This window comes from Urocampus carinirostris, chromosome 1 (assembly GCF_059441175.1).
Source record: "Urocampus carinirostris isolate Australia breed hairy pipefish chromosome 1, RoL_Ucar_1.0, whole genome shotgun sequence".
NCBI lineage: Eukaryota > Metazoa > Chordata > Actinopteri > Syngnathiformes > Syngnathidae > Urocampus > Urocampus carinirostris.
Genome location: NC_142349.1, coordinates 34672764 through 34689439, shown reverse-complemented (window position 1 = coordinate 34689439; position 16676 = coordinate 34672764). Strand labels below are relative to the sequence as shown.

The 16676-nt window shown below is 39.6% G+C and overlaps 1 protein-coding gene across 2 annotated transcripts in view; it reads left to right on the top strand.

Moving 5' to 3' along the window:
* The window catches only part of kirrel1b (kirre like nephrin family adhesion molecule 1b), a 98330-nt gene that overhangs the window by 56928 nt on the left and 24726 nt on the right, over positions 1-16676 (top strand). For both annotated transcript variants that reach the window (XM_088336585.1, XM_088336575.1), the window contains exon 2: positions 6616-6765. In XM_088336585.1, coding sequence (XP_088192711.1) covers positions 6616-6765 — 150 coding nt within the window. The remainder of the gene's footprint in view (positions 1-6615; positions 6766-16676) is intronic.

Below are 16676 nucleotides of genomic sequence, written 5' to 3'. Positions count from 1 at the left end.
GAAGGCAAAGCCAATTCTGTCGTCATGGCAATACAAAATTAAAAATATGTTAAACACTTAAAAGTGTTTAGTGTTAAAGTAATTTCTTATTTAGGGTTGTCCATTTTAGAGGTCTAAAAGTCAATTATCACCTTGAGGGAAGATGTTTTAGGTGTACTGAATTTTGAGCTACTGGTCCTTGTCAATTTTAGACATGATTTGGTTCAAAAACTAATATCAAATATGGGATTGTGTTAAGCCTATCCACCGTGAAGCACAATTTGTCCTAAAATCATCATGCGTCTACCTCAGCCTATGTGGCAAAAATGTTCAAAAAAAGACTTTCTTTAAATCTTAAATTCCTCGAGTTCAATCAACAAAGCTAGTTATTGATTGTCTCTATATTGATCATTATACCTGTAGTCCAGGGGTTTGAAACATTTTTGAATCCCAAGAGCATTAAAGCAAAATATAGAAAATTAAAAAAAAAACTAAGTGAGAGCATATAATTTAGTAAAAAAATAAATGAAGCCACTTAACCAAATCTCTAGACAAAACATGGATTGTCTATTATTCTATTTTGTGACGTTTGATGATTTCATTACATACTGTATATGAAATCATGAAAAGGCCAGAGCCTGTGTTTCAACAAATATTCTACTTAGAATTTGTCCCCTGCATTCACTTAGGATCGTTGAGGGTCATTTTGATCATTATTTTTGCCGTGAATAATAGTTTCCAACAAGGTGCGAGCAGTGTTCTTTTGTAGAAAAGTCACTAAATACTGCAAACGAGAAGGATACAGATGTATTTATCTTCAGCTTTGTGCCGTGGTCACAGTTCTTACCTTAGATATTGAGTGGTCATTATTTGTCCTCCATTCTGTTTTATGGATGTAAATCTTCAACATAACTGAAATCTACAAACATTCTCTTAAAATTCTTGATCCACATTGTTGATCAGCCTTCATTTTTGTATAAAAAAACTTTAAGCTTGAAGAAATATCCAGGAAATAGGAAAATGCCAATGTCGCCCTGGCATGTGTATTCTTATGCATCTCATTGGCTCAAAGACACGGAATACATTTTAGTGACATTTTTTTCTCACCAGCGCTAAAGGTACAAAGCTATACACAGCTCTGGCGCTAGTGGTAGAAAAGATGGCACTTTGGCCTAAATTCGGTAAAAAGAAAATTGAAATTTATCTAAGAGCTATATATTTATTTATTTATTTATTAAAAATTAATTTGCCTGTTTCCGAGTTCCCAAAAGTGACAAAAGTTAACCCTAGATGGATAGATATGAAACACATATTCCTGATCACTAAAAACATTCAGAAAGTAACTAAACATAAAAATACAGTAATGAGATAAATAAGATTAAATTAACGAAATAAAATATGAGTTTATCATGAACACTCACCATATAGAGATTCCTTAGTTGGTAATGTGAGGGAGGGAGTTGCGGGAGGAGTGGCGTACGAGAGACTTGATGATACATAAGCACTAACTGTACTTTTAAAGTTAAAAGTTACTGTAACTTTAAATAAACAACACAAAAACATGTTCAGCGCATATTGTTTTTAATTTATTTATTTTATTTTAATAAAGTAAGGCATTGCGTGATCGCTTCCTCTTTTTTATCTGCCCTTGCTGTACCAGAGTGTATGCCAGTCCTCCGTCTAGAATTTCTCAAACCAGCATTGGCTGGCCTTGAAATCCCTTCTGGTTGTACCCGACACTGATTCCCCGTTTGTTGACGATGCCTCAAGTTTCCAGTCCTGGTAGATAGACGGCAACTTTTGCTTTCCGTGTTGCTATCTTCTGCTAGCCCCTTGTCGAATATTCACAATAAATGATAACAATAAACAATGTCTTCCCTAGCAAAGTACTTTGAGAGATTTCACAAAAAGCTACCATTTGACCAAGTCCACAGAAGCACAAAAAGTGATCCAACTTTCCCCGGCCGCGTCATCTCGCCTTAACAGTTTTCAGCCACCCTTCCCTGATTTGCACCTTGCCACCTTGGGGCCATTGAACTCTCACCTTATTAGCCCATGTTGTCGCCTTCATTAGCTAACGAGATTGTTTTTAAAAGGTCAAAATCACTTGTGTGGAAGACGAACACCAAACTTCTGTGTGCCGCCTTAGCATCAATGACCTGCTTTGTGCTTAAAATTACTCAAAGCTTTGTTGCATGTTTGTATTTGCTAATCTGGTATTTTTGAAAATGTAGGTATACGTGAGTGTCTTTGGGAGAAAGGAGTTTGTGTGAGTGTGTTTATGTGTATGTTTTTGTGTGAATATAAGGCACTTTCTCTTCCTTAATAAGCGTGCAAGACTTGCTTTGAGAATGACGAAACGTCACCTGATGATGCAAACGCCTCCTCATCTGATTTTTGTGTGATCTTATGGGTCTGTGTGTGCGTTATGCATGCCGCACTTGTAGTCTTTACACGCCGAGTGCTCCAGCGGGCTGATGCGGTAGCCAAAAGGCTTATTTGCCGGGGGAAATGCCAGCGTGTAAGGAGAATCCTTTGTACTGCGTGATAGAGGTTTGGAAAAAAAAGAGAGCAGCTTTGCAGTGATGTTCTTACAACACACTCAAAAAATGGCTCCATTCTCAAATGTACGCACATGCACACGCACGCGCACACGCCAAACTCACGTACAAACAAAATCTCCTGAGAGACCTTGAAAAGTCATCGAGAAGGAGAAGAAAATACAAACGAGAGATGAGAATGCAAATGAGACTTTTTTATTGTTTTAAAGGAGCTCTCTTTTTTTGCTACAAACACAAGAGTTTGGCTATATCCTATGGTATTAGCATTGGCTGGTTAGCAAAGAATCAGTAGAATCTGCCATTTGAAGGGGCTAAAATTGTGTCGCACAGATGGAACATAAAATTGCTGATCAAATGAAATTTCAACTGCCTTATGTTGCTTCACTATTACAGGTACTCTACCCATTTACAGTTATTAGAATTGTTTTGATGAAAATTGAGCTAACTACAATCTATTTTAAGTTTCACAAAACATGTGGACCTATAATCCAAAATTGTATCTGAAGAAACGATACAATATTTTAAAATCCTTGTCAACCTGGGCCAATTGCTCCCCTTACTAGTGATTGTAATTCCCCATATTAGGCAATAATAAACATGGCACCTATTTACTCACAGACAGACTGTAGAATAAAAACTAAGCTAATATGTGTAAATTGCAGGACCACCAGGTTCCACAATATTCTTGTCCCGCTGGCCATTAGACTGTTAAATGGTCAATCAAACACATAGTAAATCTAAACTGTTGCTAATCTGTACATCTGTTGGTTTTGTTTGACTTTTTTGCACTACTGGCAGTTCTTTATAGCTAGCCACTCCTTGCACATCTGTTCTCCTCTGCACTATCGTACTACAGTGTTATTGTTACTGTTTACCTGACTTGTTTACCTGACTGCCCATTTTGCACATCTGGTTAGCTGCTCCTCTTGCACTCTTTGCACTACTGTAAAATTCTATACATAGCCATAATTATTTAGTATATTATTAGTACTCAATACTCCAACTCAATACAACATTTTATTTATATCTGTACATTCAAGGAAACTGTGCGGGTCAGATGTATCGACATTTCGTTCTGTATACACGTGTACTAGAATGACACTAAAGTAGATCTGAATCTGAATCTGAATCGGAAAACAATTGTGTTTTGTTTAACAAATAAACTATAAGAACAATTCTTTCGGCATCTTTTTTAGTTCTTTCCCCACTTGTAGTAAATTCAGTGTTGCTTATTATGCATACTGTAGCAGTGTGTTAAAAAATCCTGTGCAAAATTTCAAAATGCTCAAAAAATGTTTAAAATACAGGAAAACACACTTATTTTTTTTAAAGCATTTTTGAAGGGGCGTCGCTATTTCGCAGATTTTCACTTTTCACGGGTGGTTTTGGTCCCCATTAACCGTGACAACCGAGGTCCCACTGTAATTATATGGAACTATGGTTTATTGAATGTGCTCCACTAATTTGTGAAAATTTGGAGGCCTGCCTCACTGAGGTAAAAAGAAGGATGTCATTTAACGTCTTGCGCCACAACCCTGAGAAACTGAAATGTTAATTATTGGTCCTTCTCAATGCCGTGACTTGTTCTCAAACACTGTTTTGAGCTTTGACAAATGTAATATCACCCAGAGTTAGTCGGTCAAAAATGTTTGTGTCACATTTGACCTCAATCTGAATATTACTGGAACAGCTTTTTTCTCCATCTTTGTAACATTGCAAAAATTTGCTCTAATTGTCCTAGTCTGATGCCGAGATTATAATTCATGTGTTTGTTACCTCCAATCTCAATTACAGTGGAACCTCGGTTTTCGACCATAATCCGTTCCAGAACCCTGTTCAAAAAACGATTTGTTCGATCACCAAAAATCGTTTTTCCCATTAAAAGTAATGTAAAATCGTTTTAATCTGTTCCAACACCCTGAATGTTTACCATGAATGTAAACATGAAGCTAATCCAGGCTAATCGTACGTCCGCGTTAGCGTAAACTTCCGTACGAAAGATTACGCTAACATGAACGTGTAAAAATTAAAAAATCAAGTCGTTTATACGTCATTTAGCACCCGGGTCTCCACAAAAAGTGGTGAGAGGTTAAAGGATAAAGAAAAGAATTATGAATAGGATTTCTTACCTTTGTGGTGGTCTACAGAAGCCATGCTCTATTCCCTCGAAAGAAGGAAAACTCGCACACCTTCTTCATTTTGCTATTATTTCTTTCTTAAATGCAATAGTTGTACGCACTACTCTTCTTTTTTCACCTGTAGCAACTTTGCTGCTTGCACCGACCTTCTTCGGAGGCATAATTAGGGGCTAAAACACTCATAACGTCATAACATTTCTTCACGAGGGGTGGGGGCAATCTACACAATCTACACCCGTACGCCGCTCAGCATCGCACCCTAGCGTACCGGCGTTCAAACTCCGATTTTTTGAACGAGAAGCGAAGCAAAAATTTCTCGAAATTTTTGGTCGAGAACCGATTTGTTCGAACTGAGAGGCGTTCGAAAACCGAGGTTCCACTGTATTGTAATGTACTTCTCTCCGGTCTTCTGAAGTCTAGCATCAAAAGCTTGCAGCTGTTAGTGAATGCTGCATGGAGGCTTTTAAGTAAGACTCTTTAGAAAGTTTGATCACATTACCCCGATTTTGACTGACTTGCACTGGCTCCTTGTCAGTTTAAGATGTGATTTGAAGGTTCTGTTGGTACCATACAAAATTATGCATGGACTTGCCTTCTCATATCTTTCAGATGTATTTTCCCCCTATGTTCCTTCTCTGAGCCTTTGCTTGGAAATTACTGTTCTAGTCGTGATCCCAAGTGCCAAGAAGAAATCCGCAGTTTCCAGGGCGTTCTCTATTCGGTCCCCCTGTGCTGTGGAATGCTCTGTCCTGAGATTCAATCGGCAACCTCAGTGGAGATGTTTAAATCAAGGCTTAAAACACACTTGTATTCAATAGGTTATGATTGATGTTGACCTCAGGAAGCTGTCAACTGGAGACTATGTTATTACCTATGTATTTCTTGTTGATGTCTGTGTATTGTCTTTACAGCGCTTTGAGACTGTTTGTGATGAAGCGCTATACAAATAAACATGACTTGACATCTATTTCATTTACTTTTTAAATGATGATTTAAGAAGTAAATGAAATAGTGTATGATTTGTAAATTATTTACTTAACACTGTCCCTCAATAATCCTTATGTCATTTTTGTTATATTGTTTGACCTGCTGTTTCTAAATGGTTTTATGTATTGTACAGCACTTTGTAAGGTTGTTTTAGAGCAGACCTGGGCACTTCGATCCTGGAGGGCCATACGTCCTGCCAGATTTTGAAGTTTGCTCTTCTTTAACTCAGGTGATACAAATTATAACCTCGTTAGCAAGCTAGCAAGTGCTCGTTAACGATACTGGTGATTGGAATCACCTGTATTGAATCAGAGAAACCTCAAAAATCATGCAGAACATACGGCCCTCCAGGACCGGAGTGCCCAGGTCTGTTTTAGAGGAAGGCTGAGATCACACCGTATATTTCAATGATAAATTATTTTACTTTGAAATCAATCGTGATTTGTTAGCATCCTCATTTAGCAGCTATCGCCAGCATAGCTGGGTTAACACGCGGTTAGCATGCACTGTAGCTATTTGGGCATCTATTTCAGCAACGAGCATGTTAATCATAAAAGGACACTCAAAGACCACTCTATTTGTGTCTCAAAGGCAGAACTGTATTGTATAATTGTTACTATGCATTTCTAATTTTACCAACAATATTTTCTGATATATAAGGTGCACCAGATTATTACTTTCCAAATTTGGGATTTTTAGGTGCGCTTTATAGTACAGAAAATCCAGCATCCATCCATTATTTGCACCGCTTATCCTCAGTAGGGTCGCAGGGGTGCTGGAGCCCATCCCAGCTATCTTCGGGCAGTGGACAGGGGACAACCCGAACTGGTTGTCCTTTACACCATAACATCTCAAATTCCTATTTGAGTACTCTATACTGATTATACAAATCTGTATTAACAAATCTGTAACTCTTTGGTCACTATTTCGTCTTTGTTTTTTGTCCACAGCTCGGTGCGTTCACTTTTCCCAGGAGCCGGCTGACCAATCTGTGGTGCTTGGTGAGCGAGTAGTCCTTTCCTGCGTAATTTTCAACTACAGTGGCATCGTCCAGTGGACTAAAGATGGCTTGGCACTCGGTGTCGGCGAGGGCCTACGAGGTCAGACACGTTTGTATTAATACACAGCAGTTGCTAGTTTGCTTGATGCATGCTTAATTCAAATCATTCGGATTTATATGCAGGATTGCTTGAATTTTGACGTTGTGTTTCCAAGGATCAAAACGTGCTTAAATTTTGGGTAAATCGCTTGTACATCTTTGAAATTGTTGCCATTTTTCTTAACAAGTTTGCTTAAAAATTATGTCTCCACTGCTTTCTGGTGCCATTGCATTTTTTCTTCCCTCGTGATGAACGAGAGTTGGCATTAGTTCGTATATTGATGTTCTATGAAACGTCATTGCCCCCTATAGATCATGCCCAAGAGGATAGCTGCATGCTACACCTACACCTATGAAATGTGTATTAGTTAAAGCATTATGTATCAATTATGGACCATGCAAAAAAGAAAGGTAATATTTCCCAATTGTAAATTATAATGGGAAGATTTCCCTGCAACTGGAAATAGGCTACATATTACTATGATTAGTTATTTTGATAAACGCAAATGTAAATTGCAGATATATATTTGGTTCAGCAAAATACATGATTCGCACAGGAATCAGCTTTTAATGGTACTGGAGAAATTGTAGAATTGGCTTTGAAAGTCCTTAAAAAATGTTTCAATTAAGCCATGAAAAAGATGCTGGAACCATGCAAATGAGAAGAAAAATCATGCAGTTCAGTCACTTTGAATCTTTGTAGTTTTTCTTCTTACTTGTGCTTTTCAGCACTCGTTTTGGTGGCACAAAACAATACAACAGCGTTTAAAAGCAAAATAAAACACTGTCCCTTTATAAATAAAAACGTTTTTTATACAAACTATTTTAATAATTTAGTTTTTGAGGGTCAACAGTTCCAGATGAAATGTACCTACTGATAGATGCGTTTCAAACATTGATATAGAATGTTTAAATACAGAAAGCATTGATGAGTTGTTTTATTATAAGAAGTTTTATTGTTAATGATGCTGTCTTTTACATTGCTTTTATAAGTCAACAAAGCCAGTTAAACCCAGTGAATTCTGCCTACCAATAAGTGGCCCACACTTTGTAAAAAAATCTGCCGCCATCACTGCCGTTAACAATCGGGTTATTCTATAGTGTAGCCTAGGCGAAGGATTTTCTCGTTGCCTTTACGAGCAGCGATTAACGTCAGGGCGACACTTGAAGAATGGACGCTTGCTCGTACTCCCTCGCTCTCTTTGCAGCTTTTTATTGTCCGAGGCGAGCGCGGCAGCATCTGCGGTCGCCGCCAGAATCTCAATAAAAAGTTATTAAATGTCAAGTGCCGTGGCTTAATGGTGGCTTTATAATCACTTTAGCATATCCCGCGGACAAAATGTGTACAGTTTATTAATTGTGGCGCGAGAGAATGAACCTTGAAGCGTTTGTGGGGAGCTTACCGACTTTTATTGGCCTACGAGCCATATTTGATCGCTTTACCTGAGCGGCGTTCAAAACTGTGGGCTGGTGGGAGAACCACATGACCAGTGTTAGCAATTGTGAAATTGAAAAAAAAACTAAATAAATGCTTACAAAAAGGAATAATAATTTATCAAATCTTTTTTGGTGGTAAATTCAAATGAAAAATATTTAATTTTCGGAATCACATTAGTTTACAGTAATGCCTGTTTTTTTAACTTTTTATTCTTTTACTCATTCTCATTAGCTTTGTTTGCATTCCCCCATGTCCGTTCACTCTTCTTTCTTTCATTCATTCACTCTCCATCACTCTCCATCACCAGGAGGCAAGACCCCAGGTACAAAACATGACTATATGACCAAAAACAGTGCCATATAGATAAAGACCAACTATTGAGACATCACCAAACAAGAATGAACAAAATAAATAAAAGATTGCATGTTAAAGTTTATCGGTTTCCTACCTTGTTGAATCATTCTGAATAAGTAATAATCATTAAAAATCATCCATCCATCCATTAGCTGCACCGCTTATCCTCAGTAGGGTCGCGGGGGTGCTGGAGCCCATCCCAGCTATCTTCGTGCAGTGGGCAGGGGACACCCTGAACTGGTTGCCAGCCAATTGCAGGGCACACAGGGACAGACAACTCGCTAGCTCATTCACACCTAGGGACAATTTGGACCGGCCAATTCACCTGAAATGCATGTTTTTGGAATGTGGGAGGAAACCGGAGTGCCCGGAGGAAACCCACGCAAGCACGGGGAGAACATACAAACTCCGCACAGAAAGGCCGGAAGCTGGATTTGAACCCACGCAGGAGGTTCCCACGACCTCAGAACTGTGCCGTACACGCGCTAACCACTGCCCCGCCGTGCTGCCTCATTAAAAATCAGTTCTCACATAAAATATCAGTAAGATAGAAAACTAAATTAATTCCATCCATCCATTATCTGCAACGCTTATCCTCAGTAGGGTCGCGGGGGTGCTGGAGCCCATCCCAGCTATCTTCGGGCAGTGGGCAGGGGACACCCTGAACTGGTTGCCAGCCAGTCGCAGGGTACACAGGGACAGACAATTCGCTCGCTCACACCTAGGGACAATTTGGACCGGCCAATTCACCTGAAATACATGTTTTTGGAATGTGGGAGGAAACCGGAGTGCCCGGAGAAAACCCACACAAACACGGGGAGAACATGCAAACTCCACACAGGAGGTTCGATCTCATGACCTCAGAACTGTGCCGCACACGCGCTAACCACTGCGCCGTCGTGCTGGCCAAGAATTAACATATAAATGAAATAACATGAAAGTGAATTATTTAATGCCCTCTTCCACAACATCCTTCACGCATTCATTTCATGCACTCATTTTCACGTGTCCACAATTGTGTCCTTCATTATTTTAATCATTGACAATGGAGAGACAAGGAAAGGTGACAAGACATCCGAGATTCTTTTGGAAATTTGGAAAGTCAACCATTTTGGGTTCTTAATGTGCTCTTGATATGTACTAAAACAGAGCATATCTTGTTTGCCATCTAAAATATAGTTTTGTTTTTGCTTTATACACTATACTACTTGGTTTATATGTGAGCAATGCAAACAACTACATGATCTTGGTTTCCTATATTTCTTCTCAAAGCTTACATTGTTCATGTATCCTAAACAACAATTTGCAAATGTATGTATATTACGTTTATGTTGTCTTTTATTAGCATATTTGAAAAGCAATCGAAAGAAATGAAAGTGCATTACTTTAAGATGATGTTACCGATTACATTTTTCAACAGGTAACTAGTAACTGTAACGGATGACATTTTTAAAGTAACCCTCACAATGTGTACATATGTGTACAACTTAGACCACAACGTTATAGAAGCAAAAGGAGACACGTGCAGAAAAGAGGCGGGGGGATTATTTAGCCAATCAGAATGCAGATCACAATGCATGATGAAAATCCGAAAAGTAGCGAAACCGCAAAAAGTCGACCACATTAGGGCAAGGGATTACCTTATTCAACTCATAAACAAGGATGCTTATCTTTGGTTATTAATATTAAAAGTAAACATATTTTAGGGCTGTCTGAGATCTTTTCTTATTGTGATAAAGTTCTTATTTTCTGTAATACAATTACAAAGTTAAAAATGTCAGACATTCCGGATTAATTTCAAATCAACTGAAATATTACAGGTCGCATTGCTTTAATATTAATGATTTTTGCGAAAACTCAATTATTCAACCCTAAAATTATACAACATCATGAAATAGTGTACTAGTAAGCTGTAAGCCATGATTGGAAATATTAAGATAATAAGGTACGCAGCATTCAGTTTAGTTGTATGAATGACATGTTATTATTTTTTTTTAAATGCACTATGTCCGTAGTGCAGCTTTTAGCACATTCGCCTGACACGAGAAAGATCCCCAGTTGGAGACATGGAAACTTGTTTCCCTGGAAAGGGATGGGCGCAACCAAGACACACCCCAGGAAATGGTGCTCCTACAACACTAGTGGTTAAGGGATCCAACCAACCAAACATTACAGTGTTGGGTCAGCAATGTGCGTAAAAGACTCAACTCTGCGCTTCTGAGTTTTGGCAAAGTACTGATGAAATATGCATGTATATGATTTTATTGGCATGGCGCCTGGGTGGTTAGCGCGCAGCCCCACATCGCAGAGGTCCAGCATTCAATTCCAACTGGTCTTTTCTTACTTTCACCATTTTCATGCTACACTAACAAATAGAAAGGGAAAACATGCGGGGATGAGAACGAAGTTACTCTCCAAAACCAACCCCCACTCGCCCATTCCTCCTACCTAATGTGTTCTGAGACCCAAACAGCTTTGCTAAAAGTAAAATGAAAGCAGATATAGGCAGTGGAGAAAAAATAAAAGTGCTCCTTGAAGTCAGTTGGACATTGTTGACACAAACTTAATAGAGAGAATATTCTACTTTCATCTTTTTAAGAATACCTCAAACGACGCAATCTACCGTTAAATCTGGAGAAATACAAGAAAAGATTGAAATCAAAGAAGCAAAGAAGTCAATGTCAGGTGACAACATATTAGAAAACTGAATATAAATCAAATAATAAGGATGAACAAAAGGATTAAACAGATATGCGCTTTAGTTCTTTTCTTCCATGAGAATTTTGTGTTCAAATAATCAGTCAAGGCCAAAACGCATGCGTGCGCACTCAGTCACACGCGCACACCTCTATCGTCAGTGGCTTTATGCGACTGCCTCAACCCCTACCTCCTCCCCTTTCCTTTCTTTTTATGCGCTCTTTGTCCTTGCAGCCGTCGTCTCCGCTAGCCAGGAAAGCGTCTGCATTTGATCAACACGACGTCCCCGTCGGCCCCTCTACCCTCTTTCACCACCACCCACCGACCATTCGTCTTCTTTAAAAGGAACGCGTCGTGACAAAGTGTCGTCCTTCTTTGTCGTCATTGCCACTAAAAAGACACAAAACGCAGCCGCTACCATTTTGATGCCATCAGTCTATGCCAGGGGTTTGTAACCTATGGCTTGCACTTTTCATGAGTACATATGGCTCGTAGATAAAATAGAACTTGTACAATTTTTAGTATGTTGCTTCATGCAAAACTAAGTGTCACACCAGAGGAGCCAAAACTAAGCCAATTCACAAAGGGTTTGGTCCACTATACATGGGACACAATTTTTACTACAGTTTACAGTCAAGGTGTCCCCCCAACAGACCGCTTATTGGTTGTTAATCGCTAAATCATCGTTTATATGGAAGCTCATCAAACAATCTATGTTCATTGTTGAGGCACTTTATCATGAAAAGGCACAAAACAAACTAACCCAAAACAAACGTTTTACCTGGAAGATCTAGCAAAGCACCAAGACCAATTTTATCGGGTGAGCGGGACGAACGGGCAGAGCTGTGGACAGGGCGCGACCACCTTCTCCTTTGCCCAGCGCCGTCTGCACTGGAATTGATAGTTGATATCCTTGTTTGCAGTATTTGGTGACATTTTTTACAAAGGAACTCCCCGTGTTTGCTTGCAACTTCTTTTGAAACCATTATTTAGGACAAAAATGAGCCTCAACACTTTTCTGTTAACTGAGGAAGTTTTAAGTGGTATACATAATATGATATGGGAGACAGGCTCTGGCATAATTATTATTTCATATTTAGTTTTATCAAATCATCTAATTTCACACGATGCAATAAAATGAGGTGAATAATTAGATTTTGTCTGGACAGCGGGTTTGGTGGATTGTTGATTTTGTATTTATGCTGTGGCTCTCTAAAAACAAAATAAAAATAATTTTGCTTTAATGGTTCTTGGGTCAAAAAGGTTCCAGAACCCTGGTCTATGCATTTCTTTTTGTTCCCATGGTTCATGGATCCCTTAACCGATTGTTAGGGCCTCACTTTCTTTTTGTGTGTCTTTGGCAAGTACAGCCTGCCGGGGCCCGTCCTTCTCCAGGCCATTTTTTGGGGTAGGAGTTTGCTCCCCTACATGAAACAGATAGTACTGGTTTCTACAGTTACCAGAAGCAAGAGAAGTCTCTTGATCTGACTCAGATACAGCACCTTCATCATCTGGTCCCGGTTGTTTTTCCGTGTATAGTTTCATGACACTCTTCAAAGATGAGCTGGACCTCAGTATTGACAAGCAGCGGTGTGTGTGACAATGCTTATAGCTTGAGTGACCATGTATCAGTCCAATTTATGCTGGTTTTTCAAATTGATAACTCTGACATTAGCCATTAAGCCAACAATCACCTCCAATTTTCACCAGAAAAATTATAGACCATGGACTTACCCAAAGCACTGAGGAAGAGGGATTTATTGGAAGTCGAATTCTGTCAGGATTGTCATTACTATAACGCATTACGCTTGTTTATCCCCTTTAAAATGTTCATATCATAATTTGATGAACAAAAATATATATATATATATATACAAGCTATTATACACAAGATGTTTCCACTGAATCAGTGCAATGATTGATTAGTTGAAAAATATCGCTGACCACAATCGCAAAAGTTTGGATGCAACAGGAAACAAACCCAAGTCGTGGCGGTGAAAACGTTCAATCCTAACCACCAAACCAGTGGTCAGCAACCTATTCTGTTCTGGGGCCTGGCCCACCAATAACATTACTAGTGATCTAGATGACATACGAAAAGGCATCAGATCTCATCATGACACTATTATTACTCACAGTATGATGTTGTCTTGCCTTTTTTTATATTAGAGGCGTACGTGATTAGTCAATGTTTATACAACGTTCCCGTTGTAATGGAGCATTATGGAAAACAACGTTGTTCAACATGGCCTTATGAGTACAAAAATTTTGATGAGGAGATAAAACCTCATGCCTTTTGCTTCTACTTCCACATCGCTCTCCCCGCTGCGATTCAGGTTTGATTCCCATCGCATTAAATGCTGAGCAATTGCTGTCGGTGATTTTTGAAGACTGACCAATCATCAATTTCAGTGACATTACCGTAAAACATCAGTGTAACGCACACTACTAATTATAAGGCTTATTTTTTCTTTTTGTGTGGTCAGCTAAAGGTCCTCAGCCCGGTGGTTGCCGACCACTACACTAGAACACCAGTGATATACATTTATAAAATAAAAATGTTTCATTTTATTACTACAGGTATGTTGTTATTACATTACGACCATGTTACTACCAGGTTCTATAATCGGAAGCAGAGTTAAATAGATTCAGTCACCCCAAAAAAATCCTTTGAATAGAAAATCACAATGATCAAGCAATGGTGAGCTATTTCCAGAACGGGTCCAGAAGCACCTCAGCTTTCTTTGGGGGGCACTGCGTTGGCGACCCCTGATCTATGTCATGTTTTTGCTACATTGCTGCATTACTTCTTTTTTTAGTCTTCATTTTCTCATCCACCTCCTTCTCTCACTCTCCTGGGCACCGTCCCCTCTCTGGTTGCTATGCTCTGAGGTGCCCGAGTGCATGATGTAATCTCCACTAATACTTTTGTCCAAAATTGCACCCCTCCACCCTCCTTTCGAATCATACCTCATCTCCCCTGACTACCTTTTTTTCTCCTCACTTGCTGCAACCACCTGCTTCACTGCTTCCAGCTTCTGAATCTATTAAGTGATGTTCATTAGGTTGTGTCGGAGAACATCTCCGAGTGTAGCACCTCACTGTTAGCTTGTTTGCCTCAATGTGGACCAGGGGTGTTCACGCTTTTTCAGCATGCGAGCAATTTAAAAAGTTGACCAATTCGAAATGATCAACCCACCACAAAAAAAAACAAAAAACACTGATTTCATAGCGGGGACTCAAAAGTTAGCCATTTTTTAAATAATACACACATATAAGGAAAACCAGACTTTAAGGAGCTTGAGATTTTAACTACTCTAAGAGCACTGGTTGCATAAAATAAACATCAGAAAATTTAAAAAAAGATCACAAACAAGTAGAACAAAATGATTAATTCCCAAATGGTTGCTGTTTGTAGTGGCATTTCATAGTATTTATTCGTACATTGCCAATTTTATTTTTTGCAGTGTTTCCTGGTCTATGGAACACACCAGGATGTTAAGAAGCACTTAAATGTGTCTTATATTCTGGAAAATACGGTAATTATTTTCAAATGTATTGAGGATTTTTGTTTCTTCTTTAATCCTTCCATCCATTATCTGCTCCGCTTATCCTCAGTAGGATGGTGGGGGTGCTGGAGCCCATCCCAGCTATCTTAGGGCAGCGGGCAGTGAACACCCTGAACTGGTTGCTAGCCAGTCACATGGCACACAGAAACAGACAACTCACTCGCTTAGTCACACCTATGGAAGATTTGGACAGGCCAATGAATCTGCCGTGCATGTTTTTGGAATGTGGAAGGAAACCAGAGTGCCAGGAGGAAACCCACGCAAGCACTGGAGAACATGCAAACTCCACACAGGAAGGTTTGATCCAATAACCTCAGAAATGTGCCACACATGCGTTATTTACTGTGCTGCCATGCTGCCCACCATCTTTAATCACACCAAAAATTAAAACAAATAAAAATCTATGGGCAGTTTATCAGGGCAGCAGGGCAGCGCTGTGGTTGGCGCATGTGAGGCAAACCTTCCTGTGTGGAGTTTGCATGTTCTCCCGGTGCTTGCGTGGGTTTCTTCCGGGCACTCCGGTTTCCTCCCACATTCTAAAAACATGGCAGTCCAAATTGTCCCTCATTATGAATGAGCGAGTGAGTTGTCTGTCTCTCTGTGTGCCCTGCAACTGGCTGGTAACCAGTTTAGAGTGTTTCCTGCCCACTGCCTGAAGATAGCATGGATGGGCTCCAGTACCCCCCACGACCCTACTGAGGATAAGCGGTGCAGATAATGGATGGATGGGCAGTTTATCATAAAAAATTGTCCTAATTTGTCTAATTGAATGCTGACACTATTTTTCAATGCCCGGTCTTCAGGTAACCCCCCTAGACCATCTGAGTAGCTCACGGACAGGTTCCGAAAATATATCACGGGTCGAGATTTTCAAGGAAATTTATTTTCTAAGGGCATGATGTTTAGTAGTTGAGCAAGCCTTTATTAAACTCCAATAATTATAATAATTACAATTTGGTGATAACATAGTAATGACATAGTAACAACATAGTAATAACATGTTATTTTAGAACTGCAAATCAAACATGTTGCCTGACACGCTAAACAATAACCAAAAATATCTGGCAGCCTCAAAAAGGTTGGTGATCACTGCTCTAGACAGTGTGAGTGATTTTGAAAAAGAACAACAAATAAGGCATGTTCCACACACAAGAAACGAGCAAAGACAAACAAACAATTAGAAAATTGACGGACAAGTATGTCATAAAAAAGAAAGGTACAAAATAAACGTTTTGTGTGAAGTTACTTTGTGTTAGTTTGGAATCCACCGCAGTCAGGTTGACTACATAATGATTTTACAACGTTTGATAAATGAAATCAATGACGCAGGCATGCGCAGATATCCAGGAGCCGATGTGGGAAGCGATCGTGACCTGGTCATGATGAACGTCAGAGTTCGCGTCCAGAAGGTTAAGAATTCATGGTACCCACGGATTAAGTTTGACCTTGAGCGACTGAAAGACCCACATGTTGTCAAGAGCTTTCAGGACTTTATTGGCGGAAAGTTTGCTCCTTTGCCCCCCTTCGACAAGGATGTCGAAACCCTGACCACCAAGTTCTCAGAAGGGTTGGCAGTCGTTTGGCCGCATGGAACAAAGGAAAAAGAAACCTTTCTCAGAAGAGTCTCTCCATCCTTTTTGTCCTTATCCTTCAGCCAAAGGATAGGGAAAATGAAAACCATTGTTTGGTTTGGCCATGTTTCCTGGCTGGGGAGACAAGGCGGTGGCTTTCAGCCTTCTTGGTCCCCATTGTCCTCATGCTGCATGAAAGGCGAGGCCTTTGACAAGGTATCACCACATAGTGTACATCACCATCAACCACAGAGAGCTAGAACCTGTCACCAAATGTAAATAT